At 31.9% G+C, this 20,576-nt stretch overlaps 4 protein-coding genes across 5 annotated transcripts; 3 read left to right on the top strand and 1 right to left on the bottom strand.

Moving 5' to 3' along the window:
- Positions 1 to 1,392: 1,392 nt before the first annotated feature.
- On the bottom strand, positions 1,393 to 5,404 carry LOC149489598 (cytoplasmic 60S subunit biogenesis factor ZNF622). Its single transcript, XM_089714266.1, has 6 exons — positions 4,766 to 5,404; positions 4,486 to 4,686; positions 4,198 to 4,352; positions 3,538 to 3,678; positions 2,927 to 3,055; positions 1,393 to 1,615 (listed from the first exon to the last, which is right to left on the bottom strand). Exons 1-6 carry the CDS (start codon positions 5,231 to 5,233, stop codon positions 1,504 to 1,506), a joined length of 1,206 nt encoding a protein of 401 aa, XP_089570392.1. The 5' UTR covers positions 5,234 to 5,404; the 3' UTR covers positions 1,393 to 1,503.
- Positions 5,405 to 5,759: 355 nt separating this feature from the next.
- On the top strand, positions 5,760 to 8,117 carry LOC149489597 (uncharacterized). Its single transcript, XM_089714265.1, has 4 exons — positions 5,760 to 5,920; positions 6,031 to 6,107; positions 6,180 to 6,356; positions 6,640 to 8,117. The coding sequence occupies exons 2-4, from the start codon at positions 6,058 to 6,060 to the stop codon at positions 8,027 to 8,029; spliced, it is 1,617 nt and encodes a 538-aa protein (XP_089570391.1). The 5' UTR covers positions 5,760 to 5,920; positions 6,031 to 6,057; the 3' UTR covers positions 8,030 to 8,117.
- A 1,058-nt stretch (positions 8,118 to 9,175) lies between these two features.
- On the top strand, positions 9,176 to 17,421 carry LOC149489596 (zinc finger CCCH-type with G patch domain-containing protein). Of its 2 annotated transcripts, none has more exons than XM_089714264.1 (10): positions 9,176 to 9,315; positions 9,574 to 9,783; positions 9,880 to 9,978; positions 10,529 to 10,666; positions 10,893 to 10,987; positions 11,108 to 11,225; positions 11,719 to 11,905; positions 12,354 to 12,511; positions 15,645 to 15,815; positions 16,589 to 17,421. In XM_089714264.1, exons 2-10 carry the CDS (start codon positions 9,781 to 9,783, stop codon positions 17,006 to 17,008), a joined length of 1,389 nt encoding a protein of 462 aa, XP_089570390.1. In that variant the 5' UTR covers positions 9,176 to 9,315; positions 9,574 to 9,780; the 3' UTR covers positions 17,009 to 17,421. The 2 variants fall into 2 exon arrangements, with proteins under 2 accessions (XP_089570390.1, XP_089570389.1); XM_089714263.1 differs by having other exon boundaries at positions 9,176 to 9,440.
- A 1,377-nt stretch (positions 17,422 to 18,798) lies between these two features.
- Positions 18,799 to 20,132, top strand: LOC149489595 (uncharacterized). The gene is made up of 2 exons (XM_089714958.1): positions 18,799 to 19,034; positions 19,262 to 20,132. Exons 1-2 carry the CDS (start codon positions 18,960 to 18,962, stop codon positions 19,658 to 19,660), a joined length of 474 nt encoding a protein of 157 aa, XP_089571084.1. The 5' UTR covers positions 18,799 to 18,959; the 3' UTR covers positions 19,661 to 20,132.
- The last annotated feature ends 444 nt before the right edge of the window (positions 20,133 to 20,576 follow it).

The raw sequence follows: 20,576 nt of genomic DNA, 5'->3' as shown, positions 1-20,576 counted from the left end.
TTTTAATTGGTAGAGAATGATAGTTTTAAATAACGCTTGATAACTTTTGATCTCATACTACGATTTTTTAATTAAAATGAGTGCTACATACATTAAAACATCGTTTTGGTTACTCAAGCTTCAGTCTGAAACTTTTCAATATTCCAAAGGGAGAGTTGCATCGCTAGTGTTGATGTGTGGTAACGATATTAGTTATTACAGTTCTCAGAAATTCGTATGTCTTTCAGGAGCTGTACTTACGGTTACTAATGGTTTCATGGTGGTTAATTATAATATAATTAAAATTACTTTATCAGTTGAGACGCAGTAACAAGAATGTGGTAAATAAAAAGGTATAGCACTTTTTAAAAGGTATTTTTTTATTGGACCGTAATCCTCAGGCTTAAAATGCAAACTGCATATTCTGGCATGTTGATAAATTTTACCCTCGATAGGCACTATGGACAGCCATTTATTTCTTTTTATTTCATTTTTGGAAAGCTGAAATACGTAAAACAAAAAAATATTATAACCTAATATTTAAAAAAAAAGTATAAATTTCAATGTAAAAAAGAACAAACCACAATATGTGAGTGCAATACCGATGTCGTGTGTTGTTTCATTACTAGTATAAAAAATTTTAAAATGGTGTTCTAAATGTTCATCATAATATTGTTTAGCAATATATCATCGTAGCTATCCGTAAAAACCAATCATCATGGTTACCTTACTTGTTAAATTTGTTTGTTGAAAACTTGTTGAAAAATGATGAAAGTATTAGGAAAAGAACTTATTTAACATGATTGCTTAGTAAAATGATGATAAATTTGACGATTTTTGCCATTAAAATGATTCTAAACAGGTAAATGCATGAGTATTGAGGAATATTGTAAATAACGTAAATATACACTTGCCTGTGAAATTATAGGCCAGAATTTGGTGTCCAAAAACTTCTGCAATTTTTCACAATGCAATACATTATTAATATTCGGAAAATATTTATTAAATACGCAACAATATTAACTTAAATATTCGAAGCGACGCAATTTTTTTGACACTTATGTCATATTGTCAAAGTGAGAGTTGCTACAATTTTATTATTTTTACTACCCATAATCAGGGAATATCGCTTTTTAATAATTGGTTCAGATACTTATTTTATTTAGCATAAATAATAATTGTCTCATCCAACAATGCTTCTGAATGACGTTGTTGGCAATTTATCAACAAACTCATGTACAAAAACTAACCTTTTGCACAGAATATTACAGCATACATAGTAGCCTTGGGAAAACTTCGTATTAACAGTGGCAATACCAAGTTAGGTGTGAAAGTGATAGAACACAACAATTTTCTTGTTACACGTCAAATGTTCATACCGAAATCTCCAGTGTATAAGATATAAGCTTCTTGGTTTGCTTTAAAAAAAAGTCATAAATCCTTCTCTTTGATAAGGATGACGACTGTGAAATGACGTGTATATATAGTATAGTGATAAACTACAAGGAACTTTTCTAGATTTCTCTAGAAGTTAACTTGAGGTCGGTAATGTTTTTGGAACTTGTTATTCTTCATAGACATCTTCATTTGCCACTTGGCCTGCACCCTCTTCATGAAATGAATGTCACGAGCTTTTCTGTAAAGATAGAACAAACATCATTATAGACTTATTCTAAAGGTATTTAGTATCTACTCTAATCATACTGTTTACACAATACAACAAAAAATCGGTAGATTTTTCAGCATTGTAAGCAGCGGCGGCTCGTCCTCAGGAGCGCTGGTGCAGTGAACTCCCATAAATAATTATAATAAAGTTATACCTGCTCATTATTTAAAATCTATCGTAAAAAACTCCAATACTAATATTTGTATACGTAGTATATTATTATTAGTCTGTGCTAATATCAATAAAATAAGTAACTTTACACATTACAAATAAAATTATACATACATCATTATTCATTACATACACTTGTTCATTTCATAAATAACGCGCGAAACGGAGCTTACGGAGCGCTCTCGATTGCGCTCCTATGAAACAACATTCAGTACATTGTCTAAATAAGAAATCCAATAAGAGTGAAAGAGAAATTTCGCCACAGTCCTGCGCGTAAAACAAAAGATTTACTATGGAAAAATAGCCATTTTTGGAGCGCCGCGGCCGCGGCCGCTCTCACGCAACGTTGCCGCATCGCATGACAGCAGCAATTGCGATCGACGTTGCCACTCCTATATTATAAACAAACACTATAGATACCTACGCTCGCGAATGCAAATTCGATGATTTACTAATTATTGATAATCATTGAATTCGTTTTGAAATAGCCTGTACTTTGTAATTTTTAGTGTTATAGACATTTATAAAATGTGGTGCTCATTTTTTTTTGTAATAAATTATCCCGCTAACGCTATTGTATTTTCGTTGTTTTATTTCAAGTGAACACCCATACAATTTTGTCGCGAGCCGCCTCTGATTGTAAGAACTAATATTTGTATGATGAAATTAATACACACTTAATTTTAGTTATAAAAGCGTGACAGAAATGAATGTTGAATGAATAATTATACTATCTTTGTTGACGGCATAATATAAAACTTTCCTTCGGCAAAAATAATAACATTTATAAAAAGCTGATAAAGAAAGTAAACAACACATAATTCATAGGCAGGACAAAACAGAAAAATAAAGATCTAATTAGTTATGTTGTTACATGTACAATATAATTTTATATTGTATTTCAAGCAAACCATGCTAGACTCAAGTATTAAAATTTATTTAAAATATGCTTATTACATTTGTTTTGCTTTCTTTCATGAGTTTAGGATAAATAAACCTATTATGCATATTTCAAGACTTTTTTCATGATTCTCAATAGATATTATTTCTCAGTTGATAATCCTAAACAGTAAGTTAAAATTAACCATTGACTATGAAGAAAACACATACTTAGCAGCGGCAGCCTGTTCTTTAGGCGCCCATCCCAACGCGCGGTAAACACCCAACAAATGATGCAGTTTTCGTTGTGACTTCTTCACCACAACTTGGCTGGTCTCAGGCAGGTTTTGTTTATAGTACCTAAATTGATAAAAAAATATATTTTGAAAAATTTATATACACACAACCTCTTTCTTTTATACAGTTTATTTCAAAACATTTTCCATGAAAATGGCTAAAAATAATTTAATTTGCTAAAATTTGCATTGAAAAAACAAAATAATCCAGACATAATGGGCCCTCTTCACAATGGGCAGCGTTGGCCCAATAAATGATCGTCGATGTTTGCCGCTATTACGGTGATTATGAAAAAACATCCACAATGACGGCCAATCATAGACATTAATCCATCAGTCCCCGGAATCACAGACACAATAGATAATCTATTGTGTCGCGCCCCGATCGGGGCGCTCGGTGGTCAATGGGTTAAGGCCCTCTACACTATTGTGATTGCCTCTACTCGTCCAACGCTGCCCATTGTGAAGAGGACCGATAAGCTAGTTTCAAAAATAATACATGGAGCATGGACTGTATGATTAGCAAGAAAAAATAAATACAATTACCTCAACAAGGACCTATGTCCTATAACAACCCCAGAAGGCAACACCAGTTGGAAATTATCACCATCCAGCATGGTTGGATCTGCTGCTGGCTCATCAACTTCCATGTCTTCATCGCCTTCTTCATGATCAGGGTAGGACGCACTGTGGAAATTGTGTGTCAGTTTAGACAGTGATATTTTATTTCATACTGCATATTGCACACCCCATTACCTTAATTGTATAGTAATTTTCAATCTATATGTACTACTGATTTACCCGATTACAATGAAATTTAGCACACCTATAGAGGATAACTTGGATTTACACATAGGATAGGTTTTATCCCGGAAATCCCACGAAAACGCGGGATTCCTTTGAAAACGCGGGCGAAGCCGCGGGCGTAAATCTAGTTTGTGATATTACAAGGTGCAAATTAAGCTGATATAATAATTTATACACAGATTTCTCTCTCTGAATGTTATTAATAAACAATTTAAGTTGTATAATACAATTAAGTGCAACTTTAATAAATATTGTGTAATAATGTTGTATCATCACAAAAATATCAACACAGTTGTTACTTATTCCAATATACAGTATAAATATTATCTTTACAGATTTTATTAAGTCTTTTATATACAACAATTATAACAAATTTGATATAAATATTGATGTATTTACCTATAGTCATAATAATCAGAATATTCAGCTAAAGCAATGCCCTCATGTAACATTTTACAATGTCCCTTGTCAAGCATGTGCGCCTGAGCGGCCTCCATTGAGTAGAATGTTTTGCCGGCATCATTGCACCATAAGCACATGAATCCTTGAGAAATCTGGAAATTATTCACAAATCACAATAAATTCTTAAGAATTATGCCAATTGATTGTATTTTGCCAAATGGAAATATATTTTTGAGAGTAAGTAAGTATATTTCATTGGTAAATTCTATAGCATTAACCACTTACTTTTTCTCCAAGATACAAGAGCAGCCCTTTTATGTCAGTGCAATATTCAACATCTGGTATAAAGAAGGAGTGGGTTATTGACATGTGCTTCAGATTTTTGACCATATTTTTACTGTGATGACCACAGAACAAACAGTCACGGGGTTTTATAAGTGAGTCACTGCCTTGGATTCTACATTCTTCCCACTCATCAGAATCAAGCTGTAAAGGTAAATAATTATTAGAATTATCACATATATAATTTATAGAATTGACTATAAATAATCTAATTTCATTTCACCTCTTCAATTTCTGAGTCTGTTTCGATGTCATCATCATCAGACCCTACAACATCTTTAACAACAACAAATTTTTCTCGTTGTAAGAGCTTATCAGCTTCAATTTTTTCGAAACTATTTGAATCAGATTGGCTCTCTTCTTCCTTCTTTTGAATTGGTTTTTCATTGGGCACATAATTCTGTTCAGCTTGTTTGTGTTTCTTGCTGTTCAAGTGATTATTGTACGCATTTTTCGTATTGAACAATTTTGAGCAACATTTACAATAAACGGATTCGTCGCAATTCTCATTTTGAACTTGTTCCCTATGTTCTTTTGCCCTCAATTCAAACTCGTCCAATGTCACTGGGGGAATACCTGCGACTTTTCTCTTCAAATTGTACCTGTGCCAGTCTAGTTTATAATGTTCACGCTGCAAATCTGCAGACTTGAACAGCACCTGGCAAGTGATACACGTGAATGTGTCAGGCATTATAGGTTCCTTAAAAGGTTTTTGCTTACATAAATTATCACAGAAAACTGAACTCTTGATTGTGAAGGCAAATATGTGAAAAGCGTTACAGAAATGGAATATGGATGATTGTAAATTTTATTTCAAAAATTTTATTGAACACAGCACCACACTTCTTCGTAGTGTGAAATCAGAAATCACAGTCAGAAATGTCAGTTGTCAAGTGTGCTGTCAATTGTCATTTTATTTAACAAATAACATTCACAGTCATGGAACTATAGTCATACGTAGTATATATAGTTCCATGTTCACAGTAATGAGCTAAGATAATGAGACATGAAACCATAAGTATTAAACCAACATGAAACTGACGAATTAATCGTTCGAATCTCTGTTATGGTGGTATTAAACCATAAACCAAGTTCTATAATTAATTTGCACACATTTACGGAGTCCATTTTTAGATTTTAGTAACATTTTTTCTTTAATGGTAACAAAATATTTAATTTTTAAATTGTCATGATTTCCCAGGTCATTGACTTCATCATTGACATTTGATATTTGACGGATAACGGATTATTATGTGCCGTGTTGCAGGATTATAATATTTCATAAATATTTTGATCAATTTTGAGTGCTCCGTATTTTGTATATGTATACAAATAATTAAATTAGAATCGTTTTAAACTTAGAAATAGAGAAAAAGTGGCAAGTGAAAACTAATAAATAATAGTTAAAAAGAACAATTAAGTATCAATAGTTAAAATAACTAAAGAATTGTGAACGCAATATAGAATTCCCATAATTTCTCTTTTTAGAAGTATCTTACCACATTTGTGCATAAAATGTTGGAAACAGATGAAGTTGACGTCGATCTTTTCACACCTGCACCAGGGTATATAAAACTTGATAGCAAACTTTAATTGTTACTCATTCAGCTTTTTTTATATTTTACTTTTTATTTAAGAACTTCGTTGGCTTCGATATTCAATGCGAATCAAATTGAACCGGACAAGGAAAACACTTCATTAAAGTATGTTCCACAAACACCAGCACAGCCCCTGCAGGAACCACCATCAGATAAACCTAAAAGTGCCTCAGTCACCAACTGCATTTTTGCAACTGCCATTTCAGGATATGAATGGTACTCACGTGAATTTATTTATATGTAACAACTACAATTTTATTTCTAGTTCATGTTTGTATGTTTTGTAGCTTTTTCAGTGATTAATAGAAAATTCTTATGCACTACATTTATTTGATAATATTTTAATGATGATATTATCATCATAGATTGCCCAACTGCTTTATGGACATAAATTGTGTTTATCATGGTTTCTATTTCTGTTCAATCAGAATATCTTAAAATATATGTTTTAAAATATACTTTCTAGTAATTATAATATATTATCTCTCTCTTCTTGCAGGACAAATGGAACATATAATCTACATGAGAATTTGGGTTTTGCAATAATTAAATCAGCAACAGATAATACCCATCATTTGTTTATTTATACCTCTGAAAAGCGTACACTTTCCCTTGCAACCATCAATTCTACATTCATTGTCAATGTAAAAAAAGATGTCAGTATATCATATTATGATAATTTTAAAAAGTATTGGCTAATTTGTGCTCCAGCTGCAAAAATAGCAAATATTGTGGAGTGCCTTCAAAATATTAATGTAAATATAAAACATTCCACCGATGAAAATGTAGAGGAAGTTTTAAATGACACAGTGACTTCTAAAAAAAATGTAGGAAGTGATGGAGATTTGTCAAATAGTAAAGATTCTATCTTGAAAAGAATGGCTAACATGGGCCAGTCAGTATTGCCTCAACTAAATAATGTAACAGTTCAATCTACAGATTCAACTGATGAACATGATGATGAAAACAATCTGAACTTTTCTAGACATAAACTCACCAAAAATACAGCAAAGCGATCCACAGAGAAAAATTCACATTCAACAAACAATCATTTGGAATCAAATAAGCCTCACCCTCCTGCAAGGCCATTGATTGAAAATTCTTCCAGTATTTTGCCACTGAAACAAGAACTTGCTCTTATAAAAAATACTGATCTTAAAGGACCTAGTAATGCTCAATATTCAGATTTGAATTCTTATGATATGCACAGTTTCATATCAGAGCAAAGAATAAGCAATACAGAGTTGCGTATCAATGTCAATCGATTGTCTGATAAATTAGAACTATTGACATTGAACAAAGCCTCAGAATTAGAAAAAACGCAATCTACATCAAAGCAACCAATGAATATTGTAGAGAAACTTATAAAAGAATATGAAAGTAAAATTATGATTTATGAAAATTTCATTAAATCTAAAGGATTTGATTGTAGTTTAATATTAGCAAGTCCTAATGAAACAAGTATTCCCAATTCGGAAGATGGTAAAGGAAATGACAATTTACAACTTTTGTGCCAAGAAAAAGACAAGGAAATTGACGATCTTAAAAATAAACTCCAAATCATAACTGAATCACATGCCACTATATCAGAAAATTATAAAACATTTGAAAGTTTCCTATTAAATGAAATAAATGAACTAAAAAAAGATATTACTGACAAAAACGAGCTCATTACCAAAATGGATACTAATATTCAAGTCTTAATGGAAAATCATAATAAAAATGATATGAATAATAAAATAAAGAAATTAATGAACAACACATATCAAACAATTTCTATGAATTTTAATGATGATGAGAATTATGCAGGTGCAACAGTAAAAACCATTGTTGGAACAGTTATTAAAAATTCAACACTGGAATCCTTAAATGATAATAATTGTCATTAGAATACGGTGTATGTACTCAACTCTATTAATATTTGTCATGATTGTTATCTGTATATTAAAGCAATAAAATTGGACTGTAATCTTTAAATAGTATTTTGCATTATACATTATTAATATTAATAATATGCGGGCATGCCCTTATTTATTATGTACCTACAATTGTCAATTATACTCTTTGCCTACAATTAATTTTGTTCACATTTATAGTATTGGTACTGTGTTACCATGTGCTGTGCACCATGCCGCAAAAACCGGTCCGAGTTCTTCGTTCCGACTTGTCTCTTTTTAACTAGGTGACCAAGGCTCAACAAAATAAGAGACGAATTTCTTGATAGATACCATTCCAGTACATATTATATTTATGATACGCTATCTAATTTAATGTATATAAAAATAAACTCAAACATATTGTATGTTATTGAACATTAAATATATGGAAACAAATTATAATTTTCATTCATAGCCGAATAATATAAGGATTTCGCGTTTAAGTTAAGTCATAAATTTAAATATTTTCACCGATAGATAATTATTATTAAGATGGTGCAAAGTCAAACAAAATTCATGGTCACCCTAACCACCATTTCTACAAAACTTTAAACGCACAGATTGATTATGTTGCTAAAATGGGAGTCCTCTCCCTCGGAGAGTTTTTATTTCGCCTTCACAGTCTCTGACAACATCAAGGGCAGAAGCTAGTACATAATATTTTAAATACTATAATGTGCTGGTTTCACCACAATACTTTAGCACGGTTTAGGCTTGTTTGAGCTGAAGTGTGCGAGAATAAATTATTTTTCAGTTACTTACAGCACATAATATATGTATATGTATAGTTTATAGAGGGAACATATTACAGAGTATAGGTACTTTAGGCCACCTTTTGGCTGTGCTTTAGGGCACAACTCTAGAGAGCTACGTCTGCTAGGGCAGCTAGTTTAGCTATAAATTTTTAATAATCAAAACATGTAAATATAATATTGTTTTAAAATTTCTCAGGAAAAAAAATTAATAAAAATATTACGAACTACATAGTACAGATTTATATAAAAGGCGAAAGATTTATACGTTTTGAAGGGAAACCATTACCTGGAAACATTTAAAATGTCATTGTGTCATACACCGTTGTATCGCTGTCGCCTGTCACACAAATCAACCCTTGTCAAATGTAAAATGTCTCAAACATTTCTATAATAAAACAATAATTATGAACTGTGTACATCGTGAACTTTTTAGTTTTTATAATCAAACTCATACGAGGTGATAAAGTTAATTTCCAAATTTAGGTAATGTATATGAGAGTTAAAAAAGGAATAAATTTAATTTTGTCGAGCAACTCATGTGTTTGTAGTAACAAAATATTATAATCATGGATAATTTGGCTGATTCAATTAACCAATACAGAAATCAAGTAAGTGTATTGCAAAACCAATAAATATAATTTTATATTGGTAATAAAATATGAATCTAATTTTTACCAGAATATAAATTTTATATGGTATTAATAATAATAAACTTAATGATATTAAAACTGTATATTTTAGTTACTCATTGTAAAGCAAAGCCTGGAAACAAACAATAATTCAGAGGAGCGTTCTTCTTTATTAGAATTACAGTCAGAATTACAGCAGCTAATTGATTTAACAGAAGAAAGTTTGAATGCTCAACGTCAACAGGAAGCTGAAGAGAATTCTTTACAACCAAAAAATGATGAAAGCCAGAATGAATTGGACAATGAATACGCACTATTTATGGTATTTAAGTTTTAACATAATTAAACTATTAATAAATTGAATTTAAAATTTTCTGTGAATAATACATTTGTTTTTGTCTCATTATTAATTTAACAGCAAGAAATGGCACAGAGTGGAGCTTATGAAAAAGACAAAAGTCAAGACACAACTGAAAAATCAGCAGAAAACAGCCAAAATGATGATAGTGATATTGAGGTAAATAATGTTAATTATTATTTAGTGTTTAACTTAGTTGCGAAAATAAGTTATACAAACTTAAATTTATCAGGCTTAATATGGCATTATGTGCATTCTCTCTATCTTATCTGATATTGAAATATTCATTTGAAGATTTCCTAACTATTTATTGTACTACCTAGCTGGAATCCACAGCATCATATAAGTGGTATCTAGCCTAACTAACTATCAAATTTCATACAGATTCTATCAGCTGTTTTTTGTTTTGCTATCCATACTAATATTATAAATGCAAAAGTAACTGTCTGTCTGTTACTTAATCACGCCTTAACTACTGAACCAATTTTTATGAAATTTCGTATAGGGATATTTTGATACCCGAGAAAGGAAATAGGCTACTTTTTACCCCGGGACATAGGATAAGTTTTATCCCGGAAATCCCCCGGGAACGGGAACTACGCGGGTTTTTCTTTGACTGCGCGGGCGAAGCCGCGGGTGGAAAGCTAGTTAATTATAAGTTCAAACAATGTTGTAAACTTGTAAGTATTATAAAGATATATAATTTCAGGATGAGTTAGCCACTCTACTTGGTATGAAGTGTGCTGTATACCACACTCACTCGTGGGGAGGACAACCAAGTCTACACAACGCAATGGTCAGTGCTGTGTTGCCTCGGCAAGATGAAGATCAATTTAGTGACTTACAGGTATGTTGATTTTATCATTTTATCCAGAAAGTACATGTTTTAAAAATAATAAATAATCATAAGGTGAATTTTCTTCTAAATTTGGATAATTTATTTTTCTGGAAATTACAAAACTATCAAAAATGTTGGTTTCATGACATTTTTAGCACATCAAACTACCAAAAATCGCACATATTTTCATACTGTTAAGGCTTAATTTTATTTAAAATAAGACAAATATTTCTAGGTACGAGTTTTATTTACACACCCCACTCATACAGAGATGTTGCCATGTCCATATTATTTAAGTGGTGAATGCAAATTTGACGATGAAAAATGTAGGTGAGTTTAGTGTACATATCAATTAATGTAATTATTAATTAACAATATTTTGTATTAATAATCATAATAAATCTCTTAGTATTTCTTAATATTATATAAAACATGATTATTATATTTCAGATACTCCCATGGTGCCATAGCACAATTGTCAGAGTTAAAAGAAGCTATAGAACCCAAATATGACACACTCAAAGCAGGAAGTAGAATATTATTGAAGCTTAAAGCACCTGATGATGAGGTATGTAATGAACAAATGTTTGCTATTTGTATCTACAGTTAATACTGTACTGTAATAGTAATGCTGTAAGCTGTTATGTAATTTTTAATATACAGTTTGGAAATTTTTGATGGGCCCTAGAGAAAAAGTACTTTAAATACTGAAATTAGTTAAGCTTGCTGAAAGGAAACATTCCTTAATTTTTAAAAAGAAATAGAACTGCATTCAAATATTTTGGAAAAATTTCTTGCTTCGTCCGGGAATCGAACAACCACAGCACGACTAAAAAATAAATAAAAAATAAGTTTGTTATTTTATTCTTAAAATCGACTCTGACAATGTTAAAAAAATATTTGCTCTTAGAAATAGAACTATCATGGAATTGAACATTTTTATTGCATAGCCTTGCTTGATAAATGGGCTATCTAACTTTTATAAACTCAGCATATAAACTAAGCAGTATTTCAGTTATGATATTATTTTATTTTAAAGACATGTTATTTTTATATTTCAGGATGTGAGTGTAGCAAAGAAGTCCACAGAAAAATATCACTTATGGCATAGAGCTGTAGTAACCAGTGTCGATCTAGAGAACAGATTGTGTGTCGCAAAGTTAGAGCAAGGAGCGAAAACGGGAGAAAAGAGAAAGGCAGCGGTTGAAGAATATCATGTGCACTTTGAAGAGCTGTTTCCTTTAAACAGTCAGTATTTACTTTTTCCACATTTATATTTTAAAGTGAAACTTTTATTACATCGTCTCAAACTTTTTGGTCTGTGTAGCGCATGTCGCGTGTATCGCGGCAGCCGACCGTCACGCGACATGCGCTACACAAAGCAGTGTTCGGAACCGTTCGAACAGTTTCACTTTTACTGTGGTTTCATAAAACCACACAACATTTTTTTTTAAGTAGATGAGATTAATAATTTTTTTTTGGAAACCGTTTTTTCCGCACACAATTTTTATACTTTTCACTGGTTAAACTTTTCAAGACAAGTAGTCAAGACTACATCAAAATTTCAAACAAAAATCAGTTAAATTGTAACAGTGGTTCTCAGGTTTTAGGGAAAAAAATTGAACAGCATTAGAAATTGTAATATAATTTAATAAATATATAATGGTATTAAATAAAGAACCTCACATTGTTTTAGACGATGATGACGATAGAAGTGACTCAGATGATAGTATAAGTGATACAGAGTACCCAGAAATGAAAATTGCTCGACCAGAAACAGAACAAGCGTTGATTCTCGATAAGAGTCTGCAGAACAACGCTCCCGCTATGGGAGAGTGGGAGAAACATACTAGAGTGAGTATGTATTATTTTTATTTATTAATTGTTAATAAATCATAAGAACAGGAAATAATAACTGTTACTTTTACTTGCAAAACATTTATTTAACTGGATATACTTTTAAAAATTGATATAATATGGAGACAACCTATTTTTTAATTAAATTAAATAAAGTAATATTTTCCCATTTGTTCCCAACGAGTAACACCCTCAAATGTCACACTGTTACTCGATGGGAATGTTTTTAAGAAAAAATTCCCAACCAGTCACACTGTTACTCGATGGGAACTTTTTATTACTAATTTCCCAACCAGTCACACTGTTACTCGATGGGAACTTCTTATTAGTAATTTCCCAACCAGTCACAATATTACAGTAGTTAATGAAAAGAAGAATTAAATCGGTTTTTACTTTAAAAACATTTATTCGTCATATTGTTGGTGATTCTCCTTTGAACGTTTTATTCTTAAATAATTAAATAAAATTACAATACCTAAATACATACATACATACATAGTCTCACGCCTGTATCCCCGAAGGGGTAGGCAGAGGTGTAATATTACACCCACATCTCGCCATCTATATTTAAGTCCCACGTAATAAGGGGGGGGAGGTACCTAAATACAATCAGCTTTATATAATATATCAGAGTAAGTCATCACATTTTACAACAATTATCAGTTCTAATTTCTAATGTTAATTTGAACTTTAAACAATTTTCCAAATACATATAATTAGCCATAAGTATGTTGTGACAATTAAAATTATGTATATAGCAAAATAAAGTTATGATAAGCCGGCAACATCAGTTATCGCGAGTGTGTAATGGCGGTTATTTTCCATGCACATTTAATGTAAAAATACTTTTGCATCCCTCTTCCCGCGGCCCCGGCGGCGGCGGCCACGTGTCGTAAGTGGGGGAGAGGGACGCAAAATGGTATGAAATATGGGTAAGAAATCTATATCAAGAGACGAGTTTATTCAGGAAGTGCAGCTGGAATTAACACAAGGTCTTATTTCAGTTGGCCATGCTTTGGAGATTTTACGACACTAGAATTAAGAACTGATACTTATTGTAAAATGTGGTGATTTACTGTGATACATACATATAGGTACAAACATAAGGCTGATTATATTTAGAAAATTCTTCTTTAAAGATTCAAATTAATATTAGAAATAAGGACTGTTAATTATTATAAAAATGTGATGATTTACTCTGTTATATTATATAAGGCCGATTGTGTTTAGATATTGTTACTATGACTAAAACATTAAAATGAGAATTACTAGCAATATGACGAATGTTAACGTGTAACGTCCGTAATTAAGTAACTGTATTTACCAATGTTGTTATTTTGTTGATTTTAATAAAAATTTAAAAAACCGATTTAATTCTTATTTTCATTAAGTTCAACAGTGTGTTCCCATCGAGTAACAGTGTGACTGGTTGGGATTTTTTTCTGAAGAAATTCCCATCGAGTAACAGTGTGACTGGTAGTGTGACCGGTTGGGAATTTTTTCAGAAAAAAATCCCATCGAGTAACAGTGTGACATTTGAGGGTGTTACTCGTTGGGAACAAATGTATTTTCCTAGTAATAAATAAAATAAAAATTACTAGTTAAAGTTTAATTTTTCTAGTCAGAACTTTAATCCAATGCACTCAATCGATCGATCGATCAAAATATGCTCTTAAAGTTGAATCGATTTATCGTAAGTATCGAGTACAGAGTCGTATGGTTACATTACTATAGTCCTTTTCACCTATGATGATTCCTGTGACACTTCATCGTGTTCCGAATTACGTATTTTATGTTTAAAACGCCAAAATAATTTTAGTGCATAATATTTTTATTTTATGGCGGAATTATTGCCAAAAATATAAAAATAAAACATCTTAAACTTATAAATCGCTTGTCAAAGAGCACTTTTTTTCCACTATTTAGTTACCTTTTTTATCTTATGTATATGTATGTATTTATATGATTTTGTATTTGTATTGTATATACAATGTTTAATATTATGTATAGTATATTATATTTTATTTATTGGCATATTTATGTATCTTATATATATATAAGATATATATCTTATATATAATTGTATTTATTATTTTTTTTTAAGTATTGATGTAGTATGTATGTAATATTGATATTATTGAGTTTTGTATACATTGTTATTTATATAATATTTTCGATAGTTTTTGATTTTGTTTTCTTATCCTTGATTTTATTTATTCTTTTTTTTTCTTTTTGATTGCGCCTTCGCGTTTAACCAGCATCGTACATGTCCTTTATTTTTACGGTTGCCTGGAAGAGATTGCTTTAAGCAATAAGGCCGCCAATTGTGCACTTACCATATTCATGTTCTCTATGTTAAATTATATATTATGTTTTTTATTACTGGTATTGTACAATAAAGTGTAAAAATAAATAAATAAAATAAATAAATAAAATCGAAAACAGTATTGTTTGGTTTAATATAATGAAAAATAATATAAAATAACACAAAAATATAATACCTACGCAATTTGTGTACATGAAATGGATCGTTGAAAAATCATAGAGTTGGAAAATCATATAATCGGCGCCCATCTTGTGATCGTTTGTCAATCGAGTCAATCGTCTGTACGAGTGCGTCAGCCTTGTATATAAGTTGCATTTTTATAATGATACTTTACGTGGTATTCTGTTATTGTTACTAATTGTTATTGTTGACTTTTTGTTGCTGTTGTTTGCTAAGTTTCCTTAGTTAATGGTTGGCGAAATGCCGAAAAAACTAATTTTGGTACTTTATTCAAATCGATTTAATTTCCATATAAAATATTATCGATTATCGAAAACAATTGATATGATTTCAGTAAAGACATCTCTACACGTGTCAAAAATCCATGTGTCACAGAAATCATCTTAGGTGGAATGGACTATAGTTACGTACGTCGCAAATAATGAAATGAACTTTTCTATAAACACATTATAATTTTATTGGTTTTACATTTTCTTTCAGTTTTCTATGTTATTCGTTAATCATTAGAAAATATTAATTAGAGAATAGAATGATCAAAATGTTGCAAAATTTTTCTCCTTCCTCAATAAAGTTAACTCAAAAAGGCATCAATCAACACAATGCAATATAATCTCTATATTCTAGGGCATAGGGTCGAAGTTAATGCTAGCAATGGGGTACGTGCCGGGCGCGGGGCTGGGCGCGGGCGGCGCGGGGCGCGTGCAGCCGGTTGAGGCGCGCGTGCTGCCGCGCGGCTCCAGCCTCGACCACTGCCTCGCGCTCACTGAGCGGGCTGGTACACAGGACCCGCTGAAGGTAACTACTAATTACTATAACGCGAATCATGTAAAAAGAACGCTGGATGAAAGTGATGGGGTGTGTTTTGGCATGTATCTAGTTTAGCACGAAAGTTATTTGCTGCTTATTTTATTTTTGAAGTAGGCTCTCGAGTCGTGGCTTCGCAACTACCTATTTGTTATTCTTATACCACCTCATAACACCAAATAGACCAATAAATCGCCAATGCGCAGCTTAACCGTCAGCGTTCTTTTTACTTGACACGACCTGTAACTACTAATTACTACTGCGGTTTATTAATCCATCAGGCCCTGGAATCACAGACACAATAGAAAATCTATTGTGTCGCTGTCGGATCTGGCCGTTCGGGGCTTAATGGGTTAATAAGTTATCGTGCATAGAAGGTATCCGACCGGTAAAAATTTACGCTGTGTGTGGGATTGAGTGACGCGCAGCACACTTACTGTGTGATGGGATGAAACCTGCTGCGCACTAAATTGGTTGTCAAAGAAATTGAGGCCGTAGTTGAAAAGAACATTATTGTCATTGGTCCTTTATATTATTTGCTTGATCTATATAGTATTTATACACAAGTTGAAACTTTTTAATTTAAAGTGTGATTGATAATCAAGTAAAAGCATGCATTTTCAAAAACCACTTGGCCGCCTAATTTTCTTTCCATTCACACTTCCCATTAACTAGAAAAAAATCTAACAAAGTCCCTGTAGTAAGTAGTAATTAATATGAATAGTTATTTTTGTTTCAAAATGAAATTATTTATTTTGTTTCAGGTTGAACAGAGACTAAAAAGGTTACAAAAGAAGGAAGAAGAAAGAAATAAGCGAGCCTACGAGAGAGAAAAAGAAAGAGAGCGTCGTAACGTTTTTAATTTCCTCAACAAAACCTTAGGCGACGTTGCTGAAAAATCCGAGCCAACCACAACTACTTCCATAGACATTAAACAGTCTTCTAGTAAAGATTTAAATATAGAACAATTTAAAATAGAAGAAGATAGCAGAAAAATAGAGAATGAAATTATTAAATTAAGGAATACACTCTGCAAATATCCTGCGGGAACAAACGGTCACCGCAATATCAGTAATCAAATAGCAGAAAAGAACAAAGAGCTGGCAACATTAAAACAAAAAGGACAACAGATAACAAGGGAACAAAAACTCAGAAAAGATAAACAAAAGTTGACCATGTTCTGATTTTCTAGGTGATGAGTTTGATATTTCATATCGCACTAATCTTACGACTAACTAAATTATAAATTTCGCTATTTAACGTTCATAACGTTGCGTAAATCAAAAATTTTGAGAAGCGTTGTATAAATCACGTAATAGGAGACATAGAATCTGAAGTTTAGTAACAAAGCTTAAAATTAGCGTGCTAAAGTGTTAGGAAGTCTTAAATATTACCACCCGTTTAAAATCTCGCGCACATCTAGTAATATGTAACTGTGGATATGGAATTATTAATTACATTATTGAAATGTAACTGTTTATAATGTTAAATTATTTAATTTAAGTTAAGGTATAAGTAATATTAATAATTTTACTGTAATAATTTTAATAATACTGATTATTATGAAAATAAATTATTTGACAGTATCACATTTTATATTTTTCCTTTGGGAAACCCAAAATACAAAGTATTTCAATCGTGTAAATTTTTAATGTGAGTTTCTTGTGACCTATTTGGAATGTGGTTTTCAGAAAAAACAGAAATTAAAAAAAAAATTAAAGCTACAGTATTAAACTTTGTTGCTACAGCGTAGCAATACGATGACTTGTGTCTTCAAATATGTGTGGTCGTTGCAGACAACTTTTCAAATGTTTCAATACACCGACCGATAATCTCTAAAAAGGTATAATAATAAGGCCCTATTTCCCTTGGGAACGGCATCGCGTAAACGGTGTAAACGACTGGGCCGATTGTGATGTGTTCGTTTTCTTTTCACGAGAAGGAACTTATGAAAAAAAAAAACAAGTAATTTGCCTAAATTCAAAATTATGACAATGCGAAAACCTATCCGACAATTTGCGCGAAGGCTTTAGGCAGCTGTCGGTCTATGTCGGGTCAGCTATTTTTTAACACCTCTAAGTGATAAGTAAAACTACATGAAAAAGAAAATAGAAATATATTATTTTATTTCTGAATACACACAATTTTTCAATGACAGAAAATTGGGTCCTCCTAGTAAGTTACAAAAACCTGTGTCAGGAGGACCCGCTCTTCCATGATGCGTGTGCAGATGTGTGTGCGTGTGTGTGTGTGTGTGTGTGTAGGTAGGTATGTTTGAGCTATTACAGATTATAAAATGTAGTTTAGAAGCGCTTCAGTATCCTCATAGGAAAGTGCTTTTAAATAATGTATGACTGTTTTTTTTAAATCACGATGATTTAAGCCTATGTATATCCAAATTATAGAGGTAGATGGATCTCCTTCTGTTTTCAGTTACTTTTTCTAAAGGAGCTATTTTACGAATTTTAGTAGTAGCCGAAAAAATATACTCCGAAGTTGAAAATCTTCGCAGCTAAAAGTACATCACTTTAAGTAGACAACGATAGATAGCCACGTTTCACATCCAAGAGTTTAGTTTTAGACTTTTGAAATTGGTTACACCAATAATTACAAAGCAGTCAACCAAGTTACGTGAAGCAATACCTTTAGAGCTAGCGCGCACGAGCAACTTTGTCTCCGCAACTATTTTGTCTCTCCTATCAATTTGTATGGGGAGTTGCGTCGCTACGTGCGCGCACTTTCATACTAGCCCATAGGTGGGAGAGACAAAATAGTTTATAGTTGCGGAGACAAAGTTGCTCGTGCGCGCTAGCTCGAAGGCCAACGAGAAGCGATACGAAAAGTCATTCACCTTAAAAACAACTGTGGCGTTGACAAACTAATATCTATCTCTTTCCATCTTGTGCAGTTGCCGTAATGTCTCGTTCTCCCGGTTGTTCACTGGTCAAGCCGGTTCGCCAACATTCGACCGGCCATTTTAAAAAGATTTATTCTGTTTCGGAACGCGCTCGTGGTGATACAAATTATTAGTTAAAGTTTTGTTATTGTTTGTTGTTTATTTAACTTGTTTAAGTTTAGTTAATTTCTTGTTTTAGTTAAGTTGTTGTTCATTGTTTGTTTTTATAAGAGTGGTTAATGATGGAGCCACAACCAAGTACGTCGAGAGATAAATCAACAGATTTTACTTCTCCAAAAAAGAAACGTCCGAAGGTATGTATAGGAAACCTTTTAGCGTTTGCATTAATATTTGGGTTTTAGCTGATCGATAAGAATATAAAATAGTTTAGTAGTTTTGGTTGGGAGTGTACTTTAATGTTATCTTAAAGTTATAAAATCATAACTGTAATACATAATAAAAGTTTTTAAATTTAGGATGCATGTGTATAAAGTATGTAAGGTGTAAAGGTATATCATTTTAATTTGATTTTTAATTTTAGGTGACTAGTTTTACTGTGAATGAAAAAAATATGATTATTAATACCTACAAATATATTAAAGAAACTTGGCCTAAAGATGAATACCCATACAGAAAAGATATGGCGAGGAAAGTAGCAAGTATTTTAGGTATCGGCGTTGCATCTGTATATAGAATCCTCAAGGACTATAAAGAACACGGCCAAATTTCATCTCCTGTCACCACCAAACCTAGACCAACGTTTAGTGACAAAATTGATGATTTTACCAAATCAGCCATACGCAAAAAAGTACATGCTTTCTTTATTAAAGGAGAACTTCCTACACTGAACAAAGTACTTTCAGCTATAAATGAAGACGATACTCTGCCAAATTTCAAAAGGTCTACTTTTCAAAAAATAATAAAACATTTAAAAGTTTAAGTATATCAAGAGGCAAAGAATTATTAAATTATTAAATTAATTATTAAATAAGGTAAAGATGGTGAAGGATCAATATCAGTTATACGTCGTAGACGAATTAGCGAAAAATTATGGGGTGGAGGTACTAAGATTCCCCCCTTATCATTGTGAATTAAACCCTATTGAATTGATTTGGGCCGATGTAAAAGGACACATAGCCAGAAATAATACTACATTTAAATTTGAAAAAGTTAAGGCACTCCTAGGTGAAGGTATAGCGAACGTCACGTCTGATCGGTGGAAGAAATGTGTGGAGCACGTTCGAAAAGAAGAAGAGAAGTTTTATAAATTTGATTATATTGTAGATGACGTGACTGACAAATTTATTATAAGTGTTACAGACTCTGATTCTGACACGACAGACTTAGAAGAATCGGCGTCTGACTAAATAAATAATAATTTCTTTAAAACAATTGTTTTCTTATTTCCATAAACAACATAATATCATCACGCTTGTATTCCATAAGGGGCAGGCAGAGGTATTACACACTCACATTTCGACTGAAAATTATTATTATTCGCGTTATTTAATTTACATCTACATTATACAATAATTCAAATTATGATAAAATTTATAAAATAGACTATCCTTTTTTGTATTATTACAATTTACCGGATATTTAATAAAAATATATTTAAATGCAACTTTAAAAAGGTTACGCACCTCTGCTATTCCGAATGACCTTGACTGTGGTTTGTTTACATTTTGGTATCGCTTCTCCTTGGACGTGCTTTAGTGAAATAAAATTAGCTATAACACTTAGGTTCTTAGCTACTGGAGACAATTTAATGTCTCTTTCATATTTATTCAAGGCGTTCAAACAATTATTTATCTTGTTGTTGAACGCTTTGTGGCACAGAAATCCACCAGACGCGG

This window comes from Colias philodice, chromosome 3, assembly GCF_061535455.1.
Source record: "Colias philodice isolate Cphi_HAF_F1 chromosome 3, ilColPhil1 Martin Lab GWU primary, whole genome shotgun sequence".
Lineage (NCBI taxonomy): Eukaryota > Metazoa > Arthropoda > Insecta > Lepidoptera > Pieridae > Colias > Colias philodice.
The sequence above is the reverse complement of the archived record's forward strand: the minus strand, read 5'-3'. Positions and strand labels throughout refer to the sequence as shown.

Excerpts from the sequence above, each read along its gene's own strand:
- LOC149489597 (XM_089714265.1), top strand. The coding sequence starts at position 6,058 with ATGTTGGAAACAGATGAAGTTGACGTCGATCTTTTCACACCTGCACCA. Across the intron at positions 6,108-6,179 it reads CTTTTCACACCTGCACCAGG|AACTTCGTTGGCTTCGATAT; the intron begins GTATATAAAACT and ends TTTTTATTTAAG. Across the intron at positions 6,357-6,639 it reads GCCATTTCAGGATATGAATG|GACAAATGGAACATATAATC; the intron begins GTACTCACGTGA and ends CTCTTCTTGCAG.
- LOC149489596 (XM_089714263.1), top strand. The coding sequence starts at position 9,399 with ATGGATAATTTGGCTGATTCAATTAACCAATACAGAAATCAA. Across the intron at positions 9,441-9,573 it reads TTAACCAATACAGAAATCAA|TTACTCATTGTAAAGCAAAG; the intron begins GTAAGTGTATTG and ends TGTATATTTTAG. Across the intron at positions 9,784-9,879 it reads ATGAATACGCACTATTTATG|CAAGAAATGGCACAGAGTGG; the intron begins GTATTTAAGTTT and ends TTAATTTAACAG.
- LOC149489595 (XM_089714958.1), top strand. The coding sequence starts at position 18,960 with ATGATGGAGCCACAACCAAGTACGTCGAGAGATAAATCAACAGATTTT. Across the intron at positions 19,035-19,261 it reads CAAAAAAGAAACGTCCGAAG|GTGACTAGTTTTACTGTGAA; the intron begins GTATGTATAGGA and ends TTTTAATTTTAG.
- LOC149489598 (XM_089714266.1), bottom strand. The coding sequence starts at position 5,233 with ATGCCTGACACATTCACGTGTATCACTTGCCAGGTGCTGTTCAAGTCT. Across the intron at positions 3,679-4,197 it reads TCTGATTATTATGACTATAG|TGCGTCCTACCCTGATCATG; the intron begins GTAAATACATCA and ends CAATTTCCACAG. Across the intron at positions 3,056-3,537 it reads GGACATAGGTCCTTGTTGAG|GTACTATAAACAAAACCTGC; the intron begins GTAATTGTATTT and ends TTATCAATTTAG.